Source organism: Populus alba, chromosome 1, assembly GCF_005239225.2.
Source record: "Populus alba chromosome 1, ASM523922v2, whole genome shotgun sequence".
NCBI lineage: Eukaryota > Viridiplantae > Streptophyta > Magnoliopsida > Malpighiales > Salicaceae > Populus > Populus alba.
The window spans coordinates 14,781,763-14,801,582 of NC_133284.1; the positions used below are offsets into that span (position 1 = coordinate 14,781,763).

Sequence of the window (19,820 nt, forward strand, 5' to 3'; positions counted from 1 at the left end):
AATTTTATATGTATATCTATTTTTGTTATGGATTAATTTTTATAAATAAATTTATTAAACACAATAATGTAAATTACTCATATTATGATATTAAATATTTTTCCTTCCAACAACACTCTTATGGATGTCGCAGGAAGACTTGCAACAATTCAGTCAAAATAGATCAAGTGGAAAATTATATTTATATTTTAATTTTTTTTGTTATTATTAACTATATTTTTTTATTTATATAAATAATTATCAATTTATTTGGTTAAATATTTATATGGATTTTTTAATTTAATTTTGAAGTTTGTTTTTAGAAAACAACCGGAATACCTAACATTTTTTTTTTTTTAAAAAAAATGATAGCTAGTTAGATGGAAATGACGTCTTGTCCACCAGCAAATAGCAACGACCAATTAGCAAAGCTTCAAAGAAAAGACAACTCATTCAAGAAACTGGATTTTCTCATCTTTCCACCCAAAACTATTAAACTACAGTTTCCCCATTCAAAGAAAATGGGTTTTCCCATCCTTCCACCAAAACGTAAAAGCTAGCTTCCTGGTAAAAATGGCATGACGTGGTATCCATTCACACCCACTTACCAAGTATGCATGTATACACACTCACCGGATCTAATTCTGTCAATGTTAAATCCCGGCCCAACATTTACCCAAAATAAAGAGTTCGAATAATCAAGGAACAAAAAACCCAACATTTACCCCATCGGTGAATATAACATTACATTATTTGTATCACCATGTACTACCAGGTACTTGATCTCCCGGAACAGAGAGGAGGATTCGGTAATTCCGAGAACTGCTGTTAGGTGATCTTAGCAATAAATAGCATCATGGTTTCATGCTTTTAAAAGCACCAAAGTTTCACCAAATCTGTGGAGTATGGAAGAGAGGGTGATAGCTGATATGGACGCTTGCGGGAGAAAAAGGAAGAAATGCATGCGAAGTCAAGGGTTTTGGTTTTCTAGTTGGGACAGGTGATCCAGAGCGGGCGGTTGGTGTAACGTCCGTCACCCAAATTAGTTATACAAATTCGTCAAGGGCCCAATCCTAAGATCTGCAACCATCATCCAGACAAACCCCCACAACTGGGAATATGATTTTCTAATATTAAGGTGCTTTCCGTTTAGGGTTGGTAGTGGTGAGGCCACTGACTCCATAATTCTTCTTTTTCTTTCTTTTTTTGTTGCTTATCCCGATGATGAATGCGATGTCTGTGCTTCGAGGTCAAGTGGATTGCTGATAGGGAAAAAAGAAGATGTCGGATCATAACGAACTTTTTATCAACTTTCCATGTGCTAAATCAGAGAATGCGAGTAAATACATTACAGCAGAGGAATATTTGGACCTTATTGCCGATTTTGTGTTTTGAAGTGTAAGAAAAGCATTAAGAAAAAAGCTATAACGTCTCAGGAATTACCGTGGTATGTGAAGAGATTCACTGTGAATTTAAACAGTTTAATGATGATTTTATCCTTCATAGCTATTAATAATTATCTTTGTATTGGGAGCAAAATCGTAAAAAAATATTGACATTTAAAAGAGGGGTTGTTATGTCATGTCTTTGCACATTTTATGTAAAGTGAAATTTAATGCTTGCCCTTTGACTTCAAAAAATTAAAGGCTGGCCTCGGAGTGTATTTTCATATTTATGTCATGGTTTTTCATAATATTCGTATGCCTTAAGGCTTTTTTAGCAATTTGTTTTATTGTGATATTAATAAATTGATAAAGTAGGTCTATACATGCCTCACACACGTAGACGCATCATCACCCTCTATGCCATTCTAGTAGTGCACAGAGGTATGTACGTTGATTAAAAAAGGTCAATCGCCTACTCACCCATCACGAAATGTTATGATGTATATTTTAGGGTTGCACGTTTTGTCATTTAAGCGGCGGTTTGGCGAAGGTTGATCTTTTTTCTTCTCATTTTCTTTTCTCTCTCCCAAGTCTCGATATATAAGCAGAGCTTTGACAAATTCAATTGTGTCCTCTAGTTTGTATTTGTTTTGGATTGGGTCCTTATTCTTTTTATTTCTATTTTTTTTTCTAGATTTGATACTTCTTTAAATTTGTCCCTAATTATTTAATCTCATTAGATTTTTTTTTATCCAATATGATCTTTATTCTTATGATTAATATTTTTTTTATCCTTTGTCATTTAATTATTGACCTTTTAGCATGTTTTATTAAATATTATTTAAAAACAAATGCACGTGTCAGCGTGTGATGAGTTATCCCGAGTGCGAGGTAGTAAAGTTAACCCGAGTTAGCTTGCATTTTTTTACCAAGTTTTTTTGTTTAACTTTGGTATTTTTTGCTAAGTGCTTCTTCTGAAAATCTAATTTTTTTTCCTTGATTTTTTATGAGTTTTTTTTCTTTCAATTTCATTGTTTTGCATATAATAATTTGACCTTGAGCATTGTTATTTTTTCACTTTCTTTCTATTTGGTTATTACCATGGTTGGTTGATAAAGTTAACTTGGGTTAGCTTGAGTTTTTTTGAACTTTTTTTTTGTTAAACTTTGATTTTTTGCTAGGTGCTTCTTTTGATTTTTTTTTTATTTTTTCTCGATCTTATATCACGGGTTATGGGTTTATCAAGTTAGGCCGAATTGACTCGAGTTTGCTTCTTTATGTGTGTGTATGTGTATTGTTTTCATCTTTGACATTAACTATTAGGTCTTAAACTTTACAATTTCTTTTCACTATTTTTTAGCTGGTTATTTTAGTTTTATATCGTGAGTTGTGCTTTAGTAAATTTAACCTGATTTGTCTTAAATTATTGTCATTTGAATATTATTTTTTTACATTGAGAAAATTTATACCAACTCGCAGCATAGGACGAACCACCTATCTACCACCACCTAAAATATATATGATTTTTATTTATTTATTTATTAAAATAGTATCTTCGATTTAGTTTTTTAAATAATAAAATCAGATTGTTCTCAATCTACTTTTAAACATGTCATAACATTATAATTGATGAGTGTGTGTATATAATTTTTGTTTTCTATTTTCTAGTTTCAACTAGTAATTGGGTGAAGAACCTAACGTTAAATGATTGTTCTTATCTTACAGCTCATTGATGCTCTTAATTAATTATCATAAGGATCTGGAGCTCCATCGCATGCAAACTCCACATTATTTGTTTCGAAATAATGTTTACGTCGTAACAGCATCCAATTAACATAGTCGCATCAGGAGATCAGCAAAGGAAAATTTATATTAATGCAAAACTATATATAAATAAATAAATAGACACAGACACACATGGTGAGGTCTTTTTTTTTTTTTAGATGGCCCATGTCTAAAAGATGGATCTAGGCTAGGCAAACATCTATTGGGCCAGGTTTTGTTAATCGTAAATTGAGATCGTTTCTAGTTTAAGATATTTGGGCCGTGTTAGGTCCAAGAGCTTACACCCATGGACTTACAAGCCCATTAATTTGTTTGTTTGGGTATCCTGGATTTTCCATGCCCCCGAAACCAGAAAGCGGTGCTCGGAACAAAACAACAAAGCGGAGAGACTGAGAGAGAGAGAGAGAGAGAGAGAGATTTGGTAACAAACGGCGAGAGCTAAACATGAGGGGGAGTAATAAAGCACTGCTGGTTCGAGCTTTAATTTTCGGAAGCCACCGGAGTTCAATGAACTCCTTCTCCCGTCGTCTTCATGAAAACCTAATTTCAAATCCAGGCAAAACCTCACATCCTTCTAAACCTCTCTCCAACTTCACCACAAAATTTCACTTCTCAACTCCTTATCCGCAACTCTTCCAAAGAACCCTCTCCTCCTCCTCCGGTAAAGCCTTAATCTCTTCTACTTTTTTTCTTTTTATAATTCTCTGGTGTTTCAATGCTGCATGTATGTATACCCGTTGAATTAATGATGAATCGATCATATAATTTCAGGTGCATCAAACATTGTTCTTGTAAAATCAGATGAAGAGCTGAATAGCGGACTGAAAAATGTTCAAGGTATTCCAAAATTAGTCCTTTTACTCTTTCAGTTTGTTCAATTCAGTCCTTAATTATTAATTATTCTATGTTGCATGCAATTTGAATTTGGTGGACTTTCAAATTATAAAACAAACATTAGAAATATAAGGTCTGAAGTGACAGCTCCTTGCATTGTGCATTCCTTGTGGCTTACATTACTTTTCTGTTGAAAATTCGTTGACTCAGAGAAGTCTTCTCCAGCGGTTTTCTATTTTACTGCTACATGGTGTGGGCCTTGTAAGTTCCTCATCAATCATTGCTTTGTTTTGCTTTCGGGCATTGTGATTTCTCCTATGTAGATGTTTGTGCGCAATACAGCACGTAGAGCTTCCTGTTTGGTCATGTTATTGAGTGTTCATCTCCTGCAGGCAAGTTTATATCTCCTGTAATCGAAGAGCTGAGTAAGAAATACCCTCATGCAACAATATATAAAGTTGACATTGACACGGTATGAAAGTTTCATGCTTCATGGTGTAAAAATGATACTTCTATTCTTACAAAAAAGTTTCTCTCTTGATTCTATATCATGGGATTTTCTTTCTATTTACATCTTAAGAGAATCGATGAAACCAATTAAAATGTAATCAAATTTGCAATTTTAATTTTAATACACTGCCGCCACCACAAACACCATAACCTAAATTTTGGTGGCTGATAGTCATTATTGATTAAAAGGTGTAATGAATAGCATTATTTATGAAACATTAGTCTTTGCGCTACAGGGGCACCTAAGATGAACCTGTCCTAATGGTCAACGGCTTAAATCTGTCTGGGGGGATTTGTGGAGCTCTTTATTGTGTTCATGACCTGGGTTGAGATAATTGAAAAGGACTAGGAGCGTAAGACCATGGGGAAATAATATTTGAAGGCATTAAACAACATCAATATTATGCATGAAACATTAGGTTGTGTGCTTTAGGTTTATCTAAGATAAAAGTTAAAACTATCCCTGTGATCTGAATGACCCACTGAAAATGGTCAATGGTTTGATCTGTCTGCCACATTGGAAACATGGGATGGTGTGGATTAAAAATGAATAAGAGTATAGTGGTATGAGCACATTGGTTGAAACAATCAAGAAATCAAGACTTAGTTTTGACTGTTGAGTATTCTTATTTGGCTCACAGGAAAGCCTATCTTGTGATCATTATAGTAATGTGACATAGCTCTGGTCTTCATATTTAATAGATATAAAGCAAAATTGTTAAAGGGCCAGATTTCTTCCTGTCTTATGGTAGCATAGATAGTCATGAATTCAAAATGGTAGGGACCAATGTTGCCAGCCTCCCTTGCAGGAAGGTCTTCAAAATGCGTTGGCGAACTTGAATATTGCTGCTGTGGTAAAGTTCACTCCTCTTTTTCATTCTTTGATTGCTCTTATTCCATATATGTTCCCTGTACATCCCTACTAATTAATATATTTGTATTTGTTCTTATTTTATTCTGAGAGTGTTCTTGGGAATGGATGGTATGTGTATTGGGTTTGCAACCAAATCGTTTCAGGTTCAAGTCCTAAGATTACCCACTCTATGCAAAGTTTTTGGAGGTTGAGAGTTTGAGTCTGTCTCCAAGTTCCCTTCCTGTTCTCTGTTTCTATTACCTGCTGAGTGACTGTTTTGAACCAATAATATCATATGTTTTGCATCTGTTCTTCATTTTCTTCATAGAATAAATAAGAAATTTTCCAAGGTTGTGATGTGACATTAAAAAACATGGAATTCTCCACTTACTGCTAGGAAACCAGAAGGTGCTTATAAATTAGAATGTTCAGATATAAAGAGTTCTCTGCATGACTTGATTGTGATGGACCAGGCATGGGAAATTGTGTATTGGTTTTGCAAGATGCAATGACAGCCAACATGGCATTAAGGAGAAGGTTTTGGGCATGCCAATGTGTTAATGGATTGTATGGTAACCATTCCACTGTGGCAGGGTTTTAGGGAATATCTTTTGTAGGTTTTGGCAGGAGGAAAGTTTGTAATATTTTACATGTATGTTCTGCTTTCATAGTTTTTCAGCATTTATAGTGGCTGGCATAAGAAGAAACATACAATGTCTAGTGCTTGTTGCCATTAGAGGCCTTGGTTGAAGTACAGTTGGATGGGAGGCACTCTTGTTTTGAGTTTAATTTTCTTTTCTACAAATTTTTTTTCTCTCTCCTAGTTGTATAAGTACATTATTCTCCTTATACAATCACTCCATTTATACCTCAAAAGAAGCCTTGCCTATTTGTGCAAAATTTCTTTTTGGAGGGCTTATGGCTCAAATCTTTCTGATTTGAGTCTTCTTTTGCAGCCAACTCTTGATTTCTACAAAAATGGCAAAAAGGAAACTACAATTGTTGGTGCTGATGTTGCCAAGTTGAAGAATACCATGGAATCTCTCTACAGGTAATTTCTAAGTGGACTAAGTTTAACTTTGCATATGCTTCTGTATGTCAGTGACTGCTGGGTAAGTTCATTAATGCCTGTCTGTGAACCAAACTTTATGTATTTAGCACTAGTTGTTACCTAATGATATTTATATCTTTTCATATATCTATGCTTTGCCTCAAGGAACTTACACAGCCCGTGATTTCTACATATCGGTCTTTCTTTAACCCACAAACTTTCTATATACCATTGGAGTGCTTGAAGGAAGTAATTTAAACTTTATCAATTGTATGCCTATATTTGATGCTGCTATGACTTTTTATTCCTTACAAGAGGATAAAAGAGTTGGAAATATTTAAATCTTATTTGATTATAGCTTTAACCCCCCCTCCCCAACCCCCCTCTTTTATTTTGAGAATGATTAAGGTCCTCTAACTCAAATGTTATTGCTGATTTTTTGTATGCATAAGCTCACGTGTCACTTGTGCTCAGTCTCTGGCACTCCTGTATGTTTGTCAACAAGTCTAATGTGTCGGTTTGACTAACATATGCTTTGTGTCTTGTCATGACATTCATTTGGTGTTGTGTTCGAATTTCAGTTTCCAAAAATTTTACCTCTGAAAGCAGTTCCTATCCTGGTAGATTTGCATTGACTTATTTTACCACACTTGATAATTTGTCAAAATTCAGTTTGAAGGGGTGGGTGTGGTTGGAAATCTGGTTTCTGCTGAATCTAACCAACTGATACATTGTTCGTGTAAATGGAACTGAAAAGTGGGATCAATTTTAGGTTTTGGGCAAAGCTAAAAAAGTCTCCCAACCATATAGGTCCCCTAACAATTTTCCTTCTCAATCGGGTCCCCATAGTTTCATAAATTCCATTGAATTCTCTTTTCCTTAATGGATTCCATCCAAAGGCAATCTATTCAATGCTTTCCTATAAAAATTTATCAGGAGCTTATATGAAAAACTCAAATGAGAATTTTAAATGCTTTATGGATCCAATTGAGACCTTACCGCAGAAATGGCATTTGTCTAAGGATACTTTCTTCTTATTTTTTTTTTTCAGGGAGGATTAAGGGAAGATGCCAAAATAAAAGGATTGGTATTGCAAATGGATCGTGAAGGTGTCTAGACGGTGGTGGTTTTGCGGTTCTCTCTCTAGAAAAGTTTTTAAGATGCTTTTACCAGGCCTCTTGTCTCTGAAATCATCTTGCTGTTCTTAATGATCCGTCGGTAGAATATGCTGTGAAAAGACTTCGACATGATCTGCCCATGCTTGTGATGGGACTATCTGAAAAAATGAATACCAGAAAACTAACACATGTTATGCTTCTATAGCACGTACGTTTTTTATTCCTGGATTTGTTTTAATAAATTTACCTTGGTCCTTATTTTATTTTTTTCATAAAAAAGTCCTTCATTGAAAGTTTTTGTCATCATATTTTACAAAAAATACAATTTAGTTCCGCAATTTCTTTTTTTTCAATTAAATTCTTACGTGTCAAATTATAAAATTTATTTGAATTCTCAAAATAGATATATGATCAACCAAAATCATTAAAAAATAATCACATACATGATCAATTAATCCAAACAAACAAAAACTGTCAGGTATTGAGCTATTACTTTGAGATAGAATTCATTCCTATAATATCACGTATCCATCAAGAAATTTTTTTCTCTTTTTTTTTCATTTTGATTTTTTAGGTTAAACTTAGAGGAATAAATGTTTATAATGAAAGAAAATAAAAGGAAAAATATAATAATGGATATTGATATCATACAAAATAAAATCTTTATTTTTAAATGGGTATATCTATTTAAATTCACTTACATTTTATCTTATCTATCAACCCATTTAAAATTAGACTGATTTTGACCCGTTTTATAATTTAACATATAGGGATGTAATTAAGAAAATGAAATCAAGGAATAAATTATATTTACTATGACAAAAAAATTTCAATTAAGAACTTTTTTTATAAAAAAAAATATAAGGATCAAAGTAGTTTTTTAAAAAAACATTAAGGACCAAAAAATACATCAATGAAAAGTTCATGCTACAGGAACATACCATGTATCAATAAATACACATCAACTAATAGACGTCTTAACAGATAAGAATGATATTAAAAAAAAATTTGGTCTCAAGTTTGAATCATATGATTACTAATATGATGGTCATTGGAGGTTTACATGATTGTTAACTTTTACAAACTGACTGGAACATCCATATTAATAAAAAAAAAAAAGGATTTTTTTAACTCGAATGCATGGTTAGAAGAAGAAGAAGAAGAAAATTTTATTGACATTTCCTTGATTTGAGTGCGATAACATTTTGCCTATGTCTTTTTGAGAATTACCAATTTAATGTAAGATTTAAATTTTAATAAAAAGAAAAAAAAAAACTCTTGCATGTAATATAGCAACTAAATACCAAAACAGATGATAGATCACATTCTCTTATTAGCTTCTCGAGTTTTCTTTTCAACCTCTCTGTAAAATGATTACAGCAAACAAAATCCAACACAAATCAAAAGAAATCGAATTACGTAATCTTCTCTACTTTATTTTGTGTCCTGGAATATTTTATTCTCTTTTAGCGGTGAGCAAAAATCAAGAATGAGAAATTGTAGCCCTAAACAATTGCTTATACAAATAGAGATATTAAAATTCAAATCTAGTGTATTTTTTTTGGTTAAATATTGATAATTTTGAATCTTGAATAAAACCCTATCGAATTCCCTAGAAAAACCAATTTCTTACACTAAGCTCGTCAATCCCGAATGAACAAAGCCCTAAAAACGCAATTGTTGCCTAACTGTTTCGGTTAAATCAAAGTATTTTAGAATCCCCAACACCTTTTACGATTTGTAAATGAATTATTGCTGTTGTTTTTTTTTTTTCAAAATCCTAAAAAATTATCAAATTTTCGTATCTACTAATTACCATTCCCATGATAGATTTAAAACCTGATTTTTTAATCTTTAATTAACTTTTATTTAAGCTTTAATTGATTGTTTGCAAGATAAAAAGCCAAATTTATCATACACCATGAAGTGACACCTACATCTTAAAAAAAAATGCACTGGCTATACATGGCACATAAACTTAGTATTCATGTGAAAACAAGTATTCGATGGTGATAAAAAGGGATTTCAAATTCAAGTTGATGAAGGTAATGAAGTTTTTAATGATGTTTCCATTACGAAGATGTTGTCTTTGCATGAAGATGTTGAAGTCCTACAATTATACATTCATCTCTAAACATAATCCTTTTGATTTTTAATGCTCAAATGCTACTTAGGTAAACTAGACCTCCAAAGAGTATGTATTTTAACAATTATGATGATGATATTAATAAGAGAAATAATATAATGTTTTTAGTTAATGAAGATGTTATGGGTGAAGATAATGACAATGTTAATTTGAGGCGTGAGGTTGATGATGATTTTATTATTGGTATGGAGTGAGATGTTGATGAAGATAAGTATAACAATGACATTGAGAATTAGTGAGAATTAGGACGATGATTATATTCCATCAGACGAGGAGGGATTTGAATTTGAAAATAAAAGTGAGGATGAATAGACTAACAACACTCATAATTACAGTGATTTTGTAATAAAAAATAAATTAGATCATGGCTATTATTTTGAGGATGAATGGAAACTAAGCAGTGATGATGACAATGTTGATTTAAGAAACAAATCCAATAATAATGAGGAAAACAATAGGGTAAAAAAAGAAATGTAGATTAACTCTCGAAATACAATACAAATACTGATATAAGATTTCAATTGATGGATCTATAGATTTTTAAAGTGTAAAATACTCAATGATGTATTTCACTTGAGAGAATATAAAGTTAAGCATACTTATCTATTAAAAAAACATTAAAAAGAACAATTAATTAAAATGAAAAAAGGGTGCATATTTTTTAGATAGTGGTTGCACATTGGGGAGTTGTGCTTTTTCTTGTTACCTGATAGAAAAACTATTATGATTAGATCATTGAAAGGTAAATATAGTTGTCTTAGGTTAACCATCATCAAAGCAACTAACTCTACATATCCAATAAAGCTTTCAAGATCATCCTAGATGATAAGTTTGAAATAAAACTACAACTAATGCAGTGGTTAAGGGCTAGAAATAAAAAAAAGCTAAGGAATTTGTAAAAGTTAGTCATAAGATGTCTTATAAGAAATTGCCTAGAAATGTTTAGTCATTTAAAAGAAGTCTTGAGGTTTGGCCCTAATTCTAATATTGATATCTATTTATCTTGAAAGGTACAGAGATTTTATATTTGCTTGAAATTAATCTTTGAAGGATGACTTTGTAAGTGGTTATAGATCTTTTATGAGAATTGATGGTTTGTATTTGAAGGGTCTTTGTATAAGAGTGTCATTGATAATAGAATGGATTATTTTCAATTATATGTGTTATTATAAAGGTTGAAAATAATGCTTTGTATGGCTCTCAATCAAAACTTGAATCAACTACAAACCATGCAAGGAATATATATTTATGCTAATTTAATAATATAAAAAAAAGGGATTTCATAGCATAGAGCTCAAAATTAGATTTCAGGTGCATTTATATCATTTACATATCATAACTACTACAACTATATAAAGAATATTGGTGATATTAATAATGGTGTTGTTACTTGGTTAAAAAATATCCTTTTTAAAACTTGGATAAGATAATTATTCGAGTTTAAAATAAAAGTTAAAAATATAACAAATAATATGGGTTAATCAATTATTGATTGAGTTGGGAAGCATTATAGTTGTGATATTATTCCAAAAGATTAGATTGAACTTGATGTTTAGGTTGGATAATAGATTTGCTAGAGTTGCTAATTGGAAGACTAAAAACACTCATAATAAAAGGAACGCAGTGAAAAAAAAAATTGAAAATGTATTATTCGATAAATAAATAAAATCTTTAAAAAACATATAAAAGTTTCATCTAATATTCAAAAAAAAAAAAAAATTACATGGATCAATTAACCAATTATCATTCGACGAAAGGTTTGAATTTCAATAGACAACAAAACAAGAAACTCCAATGCTATCAGGCTTCCTCTTCAGGTCCGTGAGATTTAATGTCGGGATAAAATCTCGTGAACATAAATAATTTACCTTGAAGAACATCAAGAAAATTCATTTACCGGGAGGTGGAAGAGACCGGTGCTAGGAATCAATCAACAAGCTGCCGCAACTCCAGATTTGGTCTCAATTTTCAATAAGGGATCTTCATCATGTGGAGGACGAGAGGGGGAGAGAGCACAGCCTGTACGGTGGAAGAGTAGGGTGTAGGGTCAAAGGGAGGGTAGAAAAAGGGAGACCGGTGGTCAAAGAAATGGGACAATGATAGGCTCTGGAATATCTGGTGTCAGGTCCCTTTCCACACTCTCCTGCTTAGCAAGAGTACACAGAGGGTGCCCATCTGCGTTTGTATCGTGTAATGCCAAGATCAAGAAAATCTTAAATAAAACAAACACTACTCCGGCTGTTAGCGGTGGTGGCCGGAAGGCTTTTGGACCCTTCCTCCCTCCCTTTATCTGAGCATCCATTTCCCGTCACTCCTTTATTGCCATCATGTCTACGCTGGTGCAGTTAATTATTGGACGTGCCGGAGAAATTATTCTTATTTCAAAATATATTAATATATTCTTTTTATTTATTTAAATTTATTTCTAATATCAATATATTAAAATATAAAAGAGAGGTGTTATCGTCGGGCATGGCAGCAACAAGTTGCACAGCCGAGGACGATAGGGATGTGTGTTTATTTAGATGAGACTAAACCCTGCAACTCTCTCTTCCTTTCTTGCAAGTAGCGTTGTCCCATCTCATAATTCTGGCAGTGCTTCATGGGGGCGGTGCTGCCTCTGCTTCTCCTTTTGTTATTGCTTTTTGGAACATTTCAATCATTAGGATCTTCAAGGGCTTGGCATCCTTGTAATTCTCATTTTCTCTCAAAATGGTACCTAATTTTTTTATTTTTTTTAAAAAGGGTATCCAGCTGCGGATGCCAAAATCTACCCATATTATCAGTCTCGTCTGAAGCTGAAGATTATCCCTCGTCTCCTCTTGCTTTTGATGATCTGATGATACAAAAGAAAAGGGTGGAAATAACATTTTTTTTAATTTTTGTTATTAACATCAGTGTCCGGATCAGCTTGCGTTTACTTCGACTAATTTTATGAGCTTTAAAGTTAACGACCATGTAAATTTATAATAGTTTCAAAGTTTTTAAAAATGGAAGATTTCTAGATCTAACTAGTTAAGGTCTAATTTTTTCTCCCATATTTTCAGTGAAATAGGCACCTCCTAAACGCTAGATTTAATTAGTCTCGTTTGAAGTAGAAGATTATTCTCTTGTCTCCTCTTGCTTTTGATGATCTGATGATACAAAAAATAAAAGGAGGAAAGAACCTTTTTTTTAGGTTTTTTTAATTAATATAAGTGTCTAAACTAGTTTGTATGTACTTCGATTAATTTAATAAGTTCTAAAGTTAACGATTATATAAATTTATAGTAACTTCAAAGTTCTTAAAACTCGAATAGATAATCTCTAAGAGTTAAGATTTAATTATTTTTTTAGTTTTAGTTAGGTGAGGCACTTTGTGTATTTTTGGAGAAAGAATCTTGTAAATATCAAAAAGGATAATGCTAATAGCATCGACTAAATCTTATTACTGATGGATAACAGTATGTTTGAAGAGATTAGAAAACTCTAATTACTAAATCAGGGAAGGAGGGAAAACTAATGAGGCGTGGAGATTTTTAGAACCTACAATGTTTGACACGTGTCCGTTCAATAGAGGAATACCTTCGCTCGAAAACAAAATGAATACAGGAATTATCAACGTGGACAGACTTGAATTATATTTTATTTTCAGTCCTTACTATAAGTCTAATTTTTTTCAATTTATTTTAAATATAAGATCGCTTTTCGATCTATCATTTGATTGGATTGTTTTATGGAAACACCCTCGTATAAAAGACTTATATTAAAAAAAATCAACACTAAATTTTTGAATAATTTTAAAAAATAAAACATTCAGCTTTAAGCAATTCTGTTATTGGTTTTCATAAGCTTTTAACAATGATATGTATTTTTATTTTTTATTATAAAAATTTAAAAAAAAAATTAAAAATTTTTAAAATTATTTTTTTTTTAATATTTTCAAATTATTTTAATGTATCATCTCACAGTCATCAGTCACATCAAGTGGGGTTCCCATACATTAATTGAAATGCTGGTCAAAAAGTAATCGTGTCCATCCATTCCTCCATGTTCTTTTGGAAACTATCTTTTGTTTGATGCCCGAGACCTTCTATTCCTATCCAAACCCTTGTTGTGCTGGACTTTACATGTATGCACGCACGCATATACTACGTATAAGTACGTATGCACGCATATACTACGTATAAGTACGTATGCACGCATATACTACGTATAAGTACGTATCATACGTATGCACGCATATACTACGTGTATTTGTTATGAGTACTGAGAGAGTTTGTATTAAGCAGGAACTTTCCAGGAAGCAGCGCAACAAGAGAAGAGACACAAAGGCAATAAATAAGCAGTAAGAACCACTGGGTAAAGCGGTGTAACTCTTTACTGACTTTGGAACATGCAACAATCTACTCTGTTTCCTGTGTTCGATACTATTATGAACTATGTAGTTGCTGTTTGAAAAGTTATAAAATTATAATTCTTGTAATTAAGACTTTAAGATGGAGTTTTTCATGTAATTTATACAAAATTATAATATATATTGGTTAATTAAATATTTTTAAATTTATGATAATTAAAACAATATATCACATGACTCTGAACACAAAAAAAGAGATTGTTTTTTTTTGTTTTTACATTTCAAAAATAATTTTTAAAAAAATTAAAATATTTTTATGTGTGTTTTTGCTTTAAATTAATATTTTTTAATGTTTTTAGATTATTTTGATGCGCTAATATCAAAAATAATTTTTTTAAAATAAAAATATATATTTTTTTGATATATTTTTTTAGTAAAAAATATTTTAAAAAACAACTACAATATATTTCCAAACATGTTATACGATATCAATTATTAAGTGTTTTTTTTTAATTAATATAAATATCTAAAATAATTTATATATATCTGAACTAACCCTAAAATCATAAAATTAATAATTATAAAAGCGCTGGCAAACAAATCCAAAGAACACGACCAGTACAATGCATAATTTGTTTTAACCTTTAGACGCAGGCAGGGACTTTGAAAGTAAATTGGTGATTGGAGCATCCCAAGAAGGGTGGGGTAACCTGTCCTACACATTCACGGGCCCCGGAAGGCGGGCCCCGGAAGGAAGCGAGCTGCAAGAGCGTGTACAGGGAAGTGCCCACATATGAGGCATGGTATGGTCATATAGAAGCAGGAAATAGGAAAGAATATGGTGGGCGAAATTGAATGGACTGTGCAGTGGCAGGGGATCATCTGCAATCGTAGAATATTATTATATAGTATGGGAGTTTAGCCACGACGTATATAATATAAACTGCATGCATCCAATCATGACTGTGCACCAAAAGAGAAAATAACGGATGCCCCTTGTCCTCTATATAAAACGGCAACTGCACTGCCTATATATATTCTCTGCTCGTGGAACTTAATGGAATGGGACAGCCCATGTGATATATTCCATCCCAGCCTCTGATCCGTCCGTCCATCTTGTATGTATGTATTTTTCACCGCGATCATATATATATATATATATATATGGTTATAAACCATGCAAACTCCATTGACCACATTAAGCAGGAGTTCATCCATCGGACACGCATGCATCACCTCAGATATTTACGAATGAATATATGCAATTTCTTGTTTTCCTTTTGTGAAGCCATTTTAATATTTACGAGTGTGAAGACACCCTATCTAGGGATAACTTGAGCCTGATAACTAGTGTTTAAATCTAATAATTTTGTTAGAAAAAAAAAATCATGTAACCTTTTTTAATTAATGTGTTTGTTTTTTCAAATTCTAATTATAAATCAAAAGGTCTATCCATATATTTAATTAAATATATCAAGAATCACATGTGCCAGTAAATATAAAAAATAAATTGTTAAAGTGTTTATTCGGCTCACCTCGATGCAAGCTGTTTTTTAATGCAAAAGAATTAATTTATGGGTGTTATTAATTTATTTTTAATATTGAGTAAAGAATTTAACCATGAATTAAAAAGTTGATGCTTATTATAATAAATTTTAGTAAATATTATATGCGTTAGTAAAAACATGTGATGTTTTAAGTCAATTTTTAATTTAGCAAGAAGAATAGAATAATTTTGTAATTGTTATAGTGAAACATTATTTTCATAGTATTTGTACAGTGATTTTAAAAAAAAAGATGTCAAGAAAAAATAACAATTTATAAAAGAATAAAGATAAGAAACAAAAGGATGGGTATAAATAGATTAAGTGTAGAATAATATATACTCAAAGTGAAAAAAAAAAACTTGTTTTTTTTAAAAAAAAAATCTTAAAATTATAATTTGATTCTCGAAACTTTTGCAGATGTGATTCCTAAAATTAATCTATTCTTAGTTGGGTGCTATGCATTCAGCCATTCAAGTATTTTAAGAGTTATACTAAGACTGAGCATATAAATTAATTTGATTTTTTTTTAGGGTCTTCACTAAAATTCGAGATCATTCTAAATTATTTATAATTTTTAATTTTTAATATTTATTTTTCTTTTAAAAAATAACTTCTTGACCTGAAAAGTTTTCGAAATTACTTTTCACAGTAGATTGGATTTTTATTACATGTATGAAGATTCTCAACTTAAAATACTAAAAATTTAATATTTTTAAAATGGTCGTTGGTCAATGATAACGATCAAATTAAACGAAAGTATGATATATGATAGTACAGCTCCAATAGTTAACGGCCAAAAGATTGCCGTTAAACCGTTAGCAATCCAATTAATGAATCGGTGGCTAGATGGTTCGTTGGCCCCCTCCCATTTAAACCAGACACTCCCACATATCCCTACAAATCACTTCCTTTACGTAAAGTCATGATTCGTGACTTTTTCTTTCTTCATGACATATGTCCTCATTTAGTGTCGGTGACGACGGTGAGTTACCCCCCTTCGTCCCCTTTTTGTCTGGTGCACGCTCAATTTTTTATTTACCGATGGAAATATCATTTATTACTGTGGACGTGTTTGGAACATGATTGTTTTTTAAAATAATTTTTATTTAAAAATAATATTTTTTATATTTTTAAAAAAAATAATTTTTAATATTAATATATCAAAATGATCTAAAAACACTAAAAACATATTAATTTTAAACAAAAATTAAAATTTTAAAATTTTTAAAAACACATGGTGAATCATGTTCTCAAATGATTTCTTCATACGAGATGGGTGATTTCAAAAATATTTCTTAAGTATATATATAACATTTAAAAAATTGAATATTTTTAAATATATAATCCTTATACGTCGTTTAAAAAAAATTAATATTGATTAACTTGTATGTCGGTGTAAAAAAAATGTTAACAAGATAGGCATGAACTTAGGATTAATTAATATTAGTTTTTTTTAATTAATTAAGTGATCTGAAGTTTGAATCTAAACACTCCATTGATTAATGTTTAAAATTAAAAAAGCATTCTCTTGATTTTAAATCCACAATCTGCAATCTCCAATGGACAGAGTAAAATCAGAGATGAAAAGGATGCAGGAGTCCAGTCGTTGCGACAAAATTTGAAATGTACATGCAGTGTTTTCTTCGTGACACTTTTATTTGGTCAGGAAATAATTTTGCTGTCTGTATTGAGGTGCAGTAACTGGGGAGCCGGGACAGGAAAGGGAGAGGCCATATGCCCTCACCCCATCTTACTTCTAATGTTTTTTGGGGAGCTACTAATTTTATGGCTGAATCTTTGGATAAACATCAACAAAACAACATTTTTATTAAGCTTCCGGGTCACGGTACAGATCATGTTTTTTAAAATTTTATTTATATTTTAATATACTAATATTAAAAATAATTTTATTTTAATATATTTATAAATAAAAAAATATTTTAAACCACTATTAGTACTATAATTTCAGAAACACTCTAAACCTAGCTATACTTCCGGTCAATCAAATAATCTCTCATCCTGATTCCCGAGTGACTGGGGTTATAAGGAGATCAAACTAAATCAATTTGATTTAGCTTGATTGATACGAAGTTGTGTTTTGACTAAAACTTGTTTTGACTTTTATATATATATATATATATATATATATATATATATATTAAATGAGTCACTTTAATATTAAAAAAATTAAAAAAAAATTAGATTCAAGTGACTTAAATTAACTAGAATTGAATCTTTCACCTGTATCTTTTTTTTATATATAATATGAGGTGTCCGGGTCAACTTGCGCGCACCACAACTAATTTCCAAGTTCATTAAACATCCTGCAAACCCAGTGAACATGTAAAATATTATGAGGGTGACAAACATATACAAATAAAACTTAAACCCTGATATAAAAAAAAAAAAACAAATATCATCTATCACTAGACCACAACCCATTTATATCTTTAACTCATATCTTGAATCAAGTCTGTGTGGGACAATACTGAAAGATACTATGGATTGAATAGGTGTATGCATTTAATGAATGGGGAGGGGGTACGATAGGCTGTAGAATTAGGAGGGTAACAAGTACAGGTAATTAAAAAAAAATGATTGATTTTGTATTTTAAAAGTATTTGTTTATATGTTTTAAATTATTTTATTATATGACTGTTAAAAATAATTTTTAAGATTTAAAAAATATTATTTTAATATATTTAGAAATAAAAAATAATTTAAAAAATACCCTCCAAAAAATTATTAAACAAATCAAAAGGTTCCGAAGACAACAATAGTCGTTGATTACTTTAGGGGTTGCGGTAGCCGGTAGGTGTAGTAGGTGGGGTGTTTTTTTGTCCTCACACCGTCTTTTTGTCTGTTAGAAACTTGAAATTCACAGTACCAAAATCAGCCACCGGCTGCACCCCCTCGTCTCTCGTACGAATTTCTATGTCTCTAACATGCGCCCTTTGCGTACCTCACCCCGAGAATTGTACTATTTTCCTAGCTAGTGTCCAAAAATATTTTATTTGTTTTTCTTTTAAATCATATTCGTACTTCATTTTCTCAGATTTTAAAAAAATCGGAGCAATATATAATCCCAAATCAAAATAACCTAAAACCCTTCCATACCTTGAAGCACTGATTTTCCCCCCTTTATCTGGAAGCTTTACACTGAATTTTAAAAGCATTCAAGTCTTCTTCTACTCTCTCTTTTTTTTTTCTTTTTAATTTTTCATTCATCATTTCTAAATTGATCTAAAAAAATAAATATTTTCTTATTATCTTAATTAATTTTACAATCAAATAACCATCTTAATTGCATAATAAAAAATCACTTTAGAAATAGAGTTAGAAATAGAGGTATAATTTGTCGCTGGTTGATTTTTTATAAAAAAATTATTTATTTTTAATTTTATAATTAAATTCTAATTTATCAAATATTATATTTTTAAATTTGGTATTTATTCTTTGGATTGCTATATTTTTTTCTTGGTATTTTTATAAAAACTTTATTAATTTTTAATTTCACTATTCAATTCAAATTAAATGTATTATATATTTTTTAATTTAATTATTATTATTTTGATTTTTTTTAGCTCTTTTGTAAAGGTTATTATTCTTTTAACTTTTATCTTTGAATTAAAAAACATTTTTTTATGTCAATTTTGATCTTTATTTTTTTTATTGATTTGTTTTTTTTAATTTCACCCTTCGATTAGTATATAAATTTATTTCTATCTTTATTTTTTAATTGCTATTTTTAAAATCTTTTTATTTAATTAAAATTTTTTTTAATTTTATCCTTCAATACATAATTAATTAAGAATTGAACTTCATAATTTTTCAGAATTTTATCCTTCAATACATAATTAATTAAGAATTGAACTTCATGATTTTTTAGATTGGGTGATTTAAGCCTAGTAACTTGAAAAGTTAACTAAAATTTTATTTAAAAAAAACTTTATAATTATTTTTATTTTTTTACTGGGTTATTCTAATTATATGATCTAAATTACAAGTTTAGTAAAATATTCTGGATTGAATCATCTTTAATGAACATGGTTATGAGTTTATTATGAACAATTTTTTATGTTATTTTTCTGATTTCATTTTAAAATCTAAACATCATTTTTATACAAAAAAACTGTACAGTCCGTGACGAAGCGCGACACCAATCCTGTTCCTTGATTATCCATGACTTTGATCAAGTTCTATCTCCCAAAAAAAAACCAATCGCGTGCAGTGATAATGAACATATGAAAAGTAAGAAAATCACAATCGGATACAA

The 19,820-nt window shown here is 30.7% G+C and overlaps 1 protein-coding gene across 1 annotated transcript; it reads left to right on the forward strand.

Moving 5' to 3' along the window:
- The first annotated feature begins 3,490 nt into the window (after nt 1–3,490).
- LOC118039057 (thioredoxin O2, mitochondrial) lies at nt 3,491–7,773 on the forward strand. The gene is made up of 7 exons (XM_035045633.2): nt 3,491–3,810; nt 3,921–3,986; nt 4,194–4,244; nt 4,376–4,455; nt 5,303–5,347; nt 6,303–6,397; nt 7,449–7,773. Exons 1-7 carry the CDS (start codon nt 3,594–3,596, stop codon nt 7,456–7,458), a joined length of 564 nt encoding a protein of 187 aa, XP_034901524.1. The 5' UTR covers nt 3,491–3,593; the 3' UTR covers nt 7,459–7,773.
- The last annotated feature ends 12,047 nt before the right edge of the window (nt 7,774–19,820 follow it).

What these genes read in the sequence shown, in the direction of transcription:
- LOC118039057 (XM_035045633.2), top strand. Translation starts at nt 3,594, where the DNA reads ATGAGGGGGAGTAATAAAGCACTGCTGGTTCGAGCTTTAATTTTCGGA. An exon ending in CGGACTGAAAAATGTTCAAG is followed by an intron (nt 3,987 to 4,193) that starts GTATTCCAAAAT and finishes TCGTTGACTCAG; the next exon opens with AGAAGTCTTCTCCAGCGGTT. An exon ending in ATAAAGTTGACATTGACACG is followed by an intron (nt 4,456 to 5,302) that starts GTATGAAAGTTT and finishes CCTCCCTTGCAG; the next exon opens with GAAGGTCTTCAAAATGCGTT.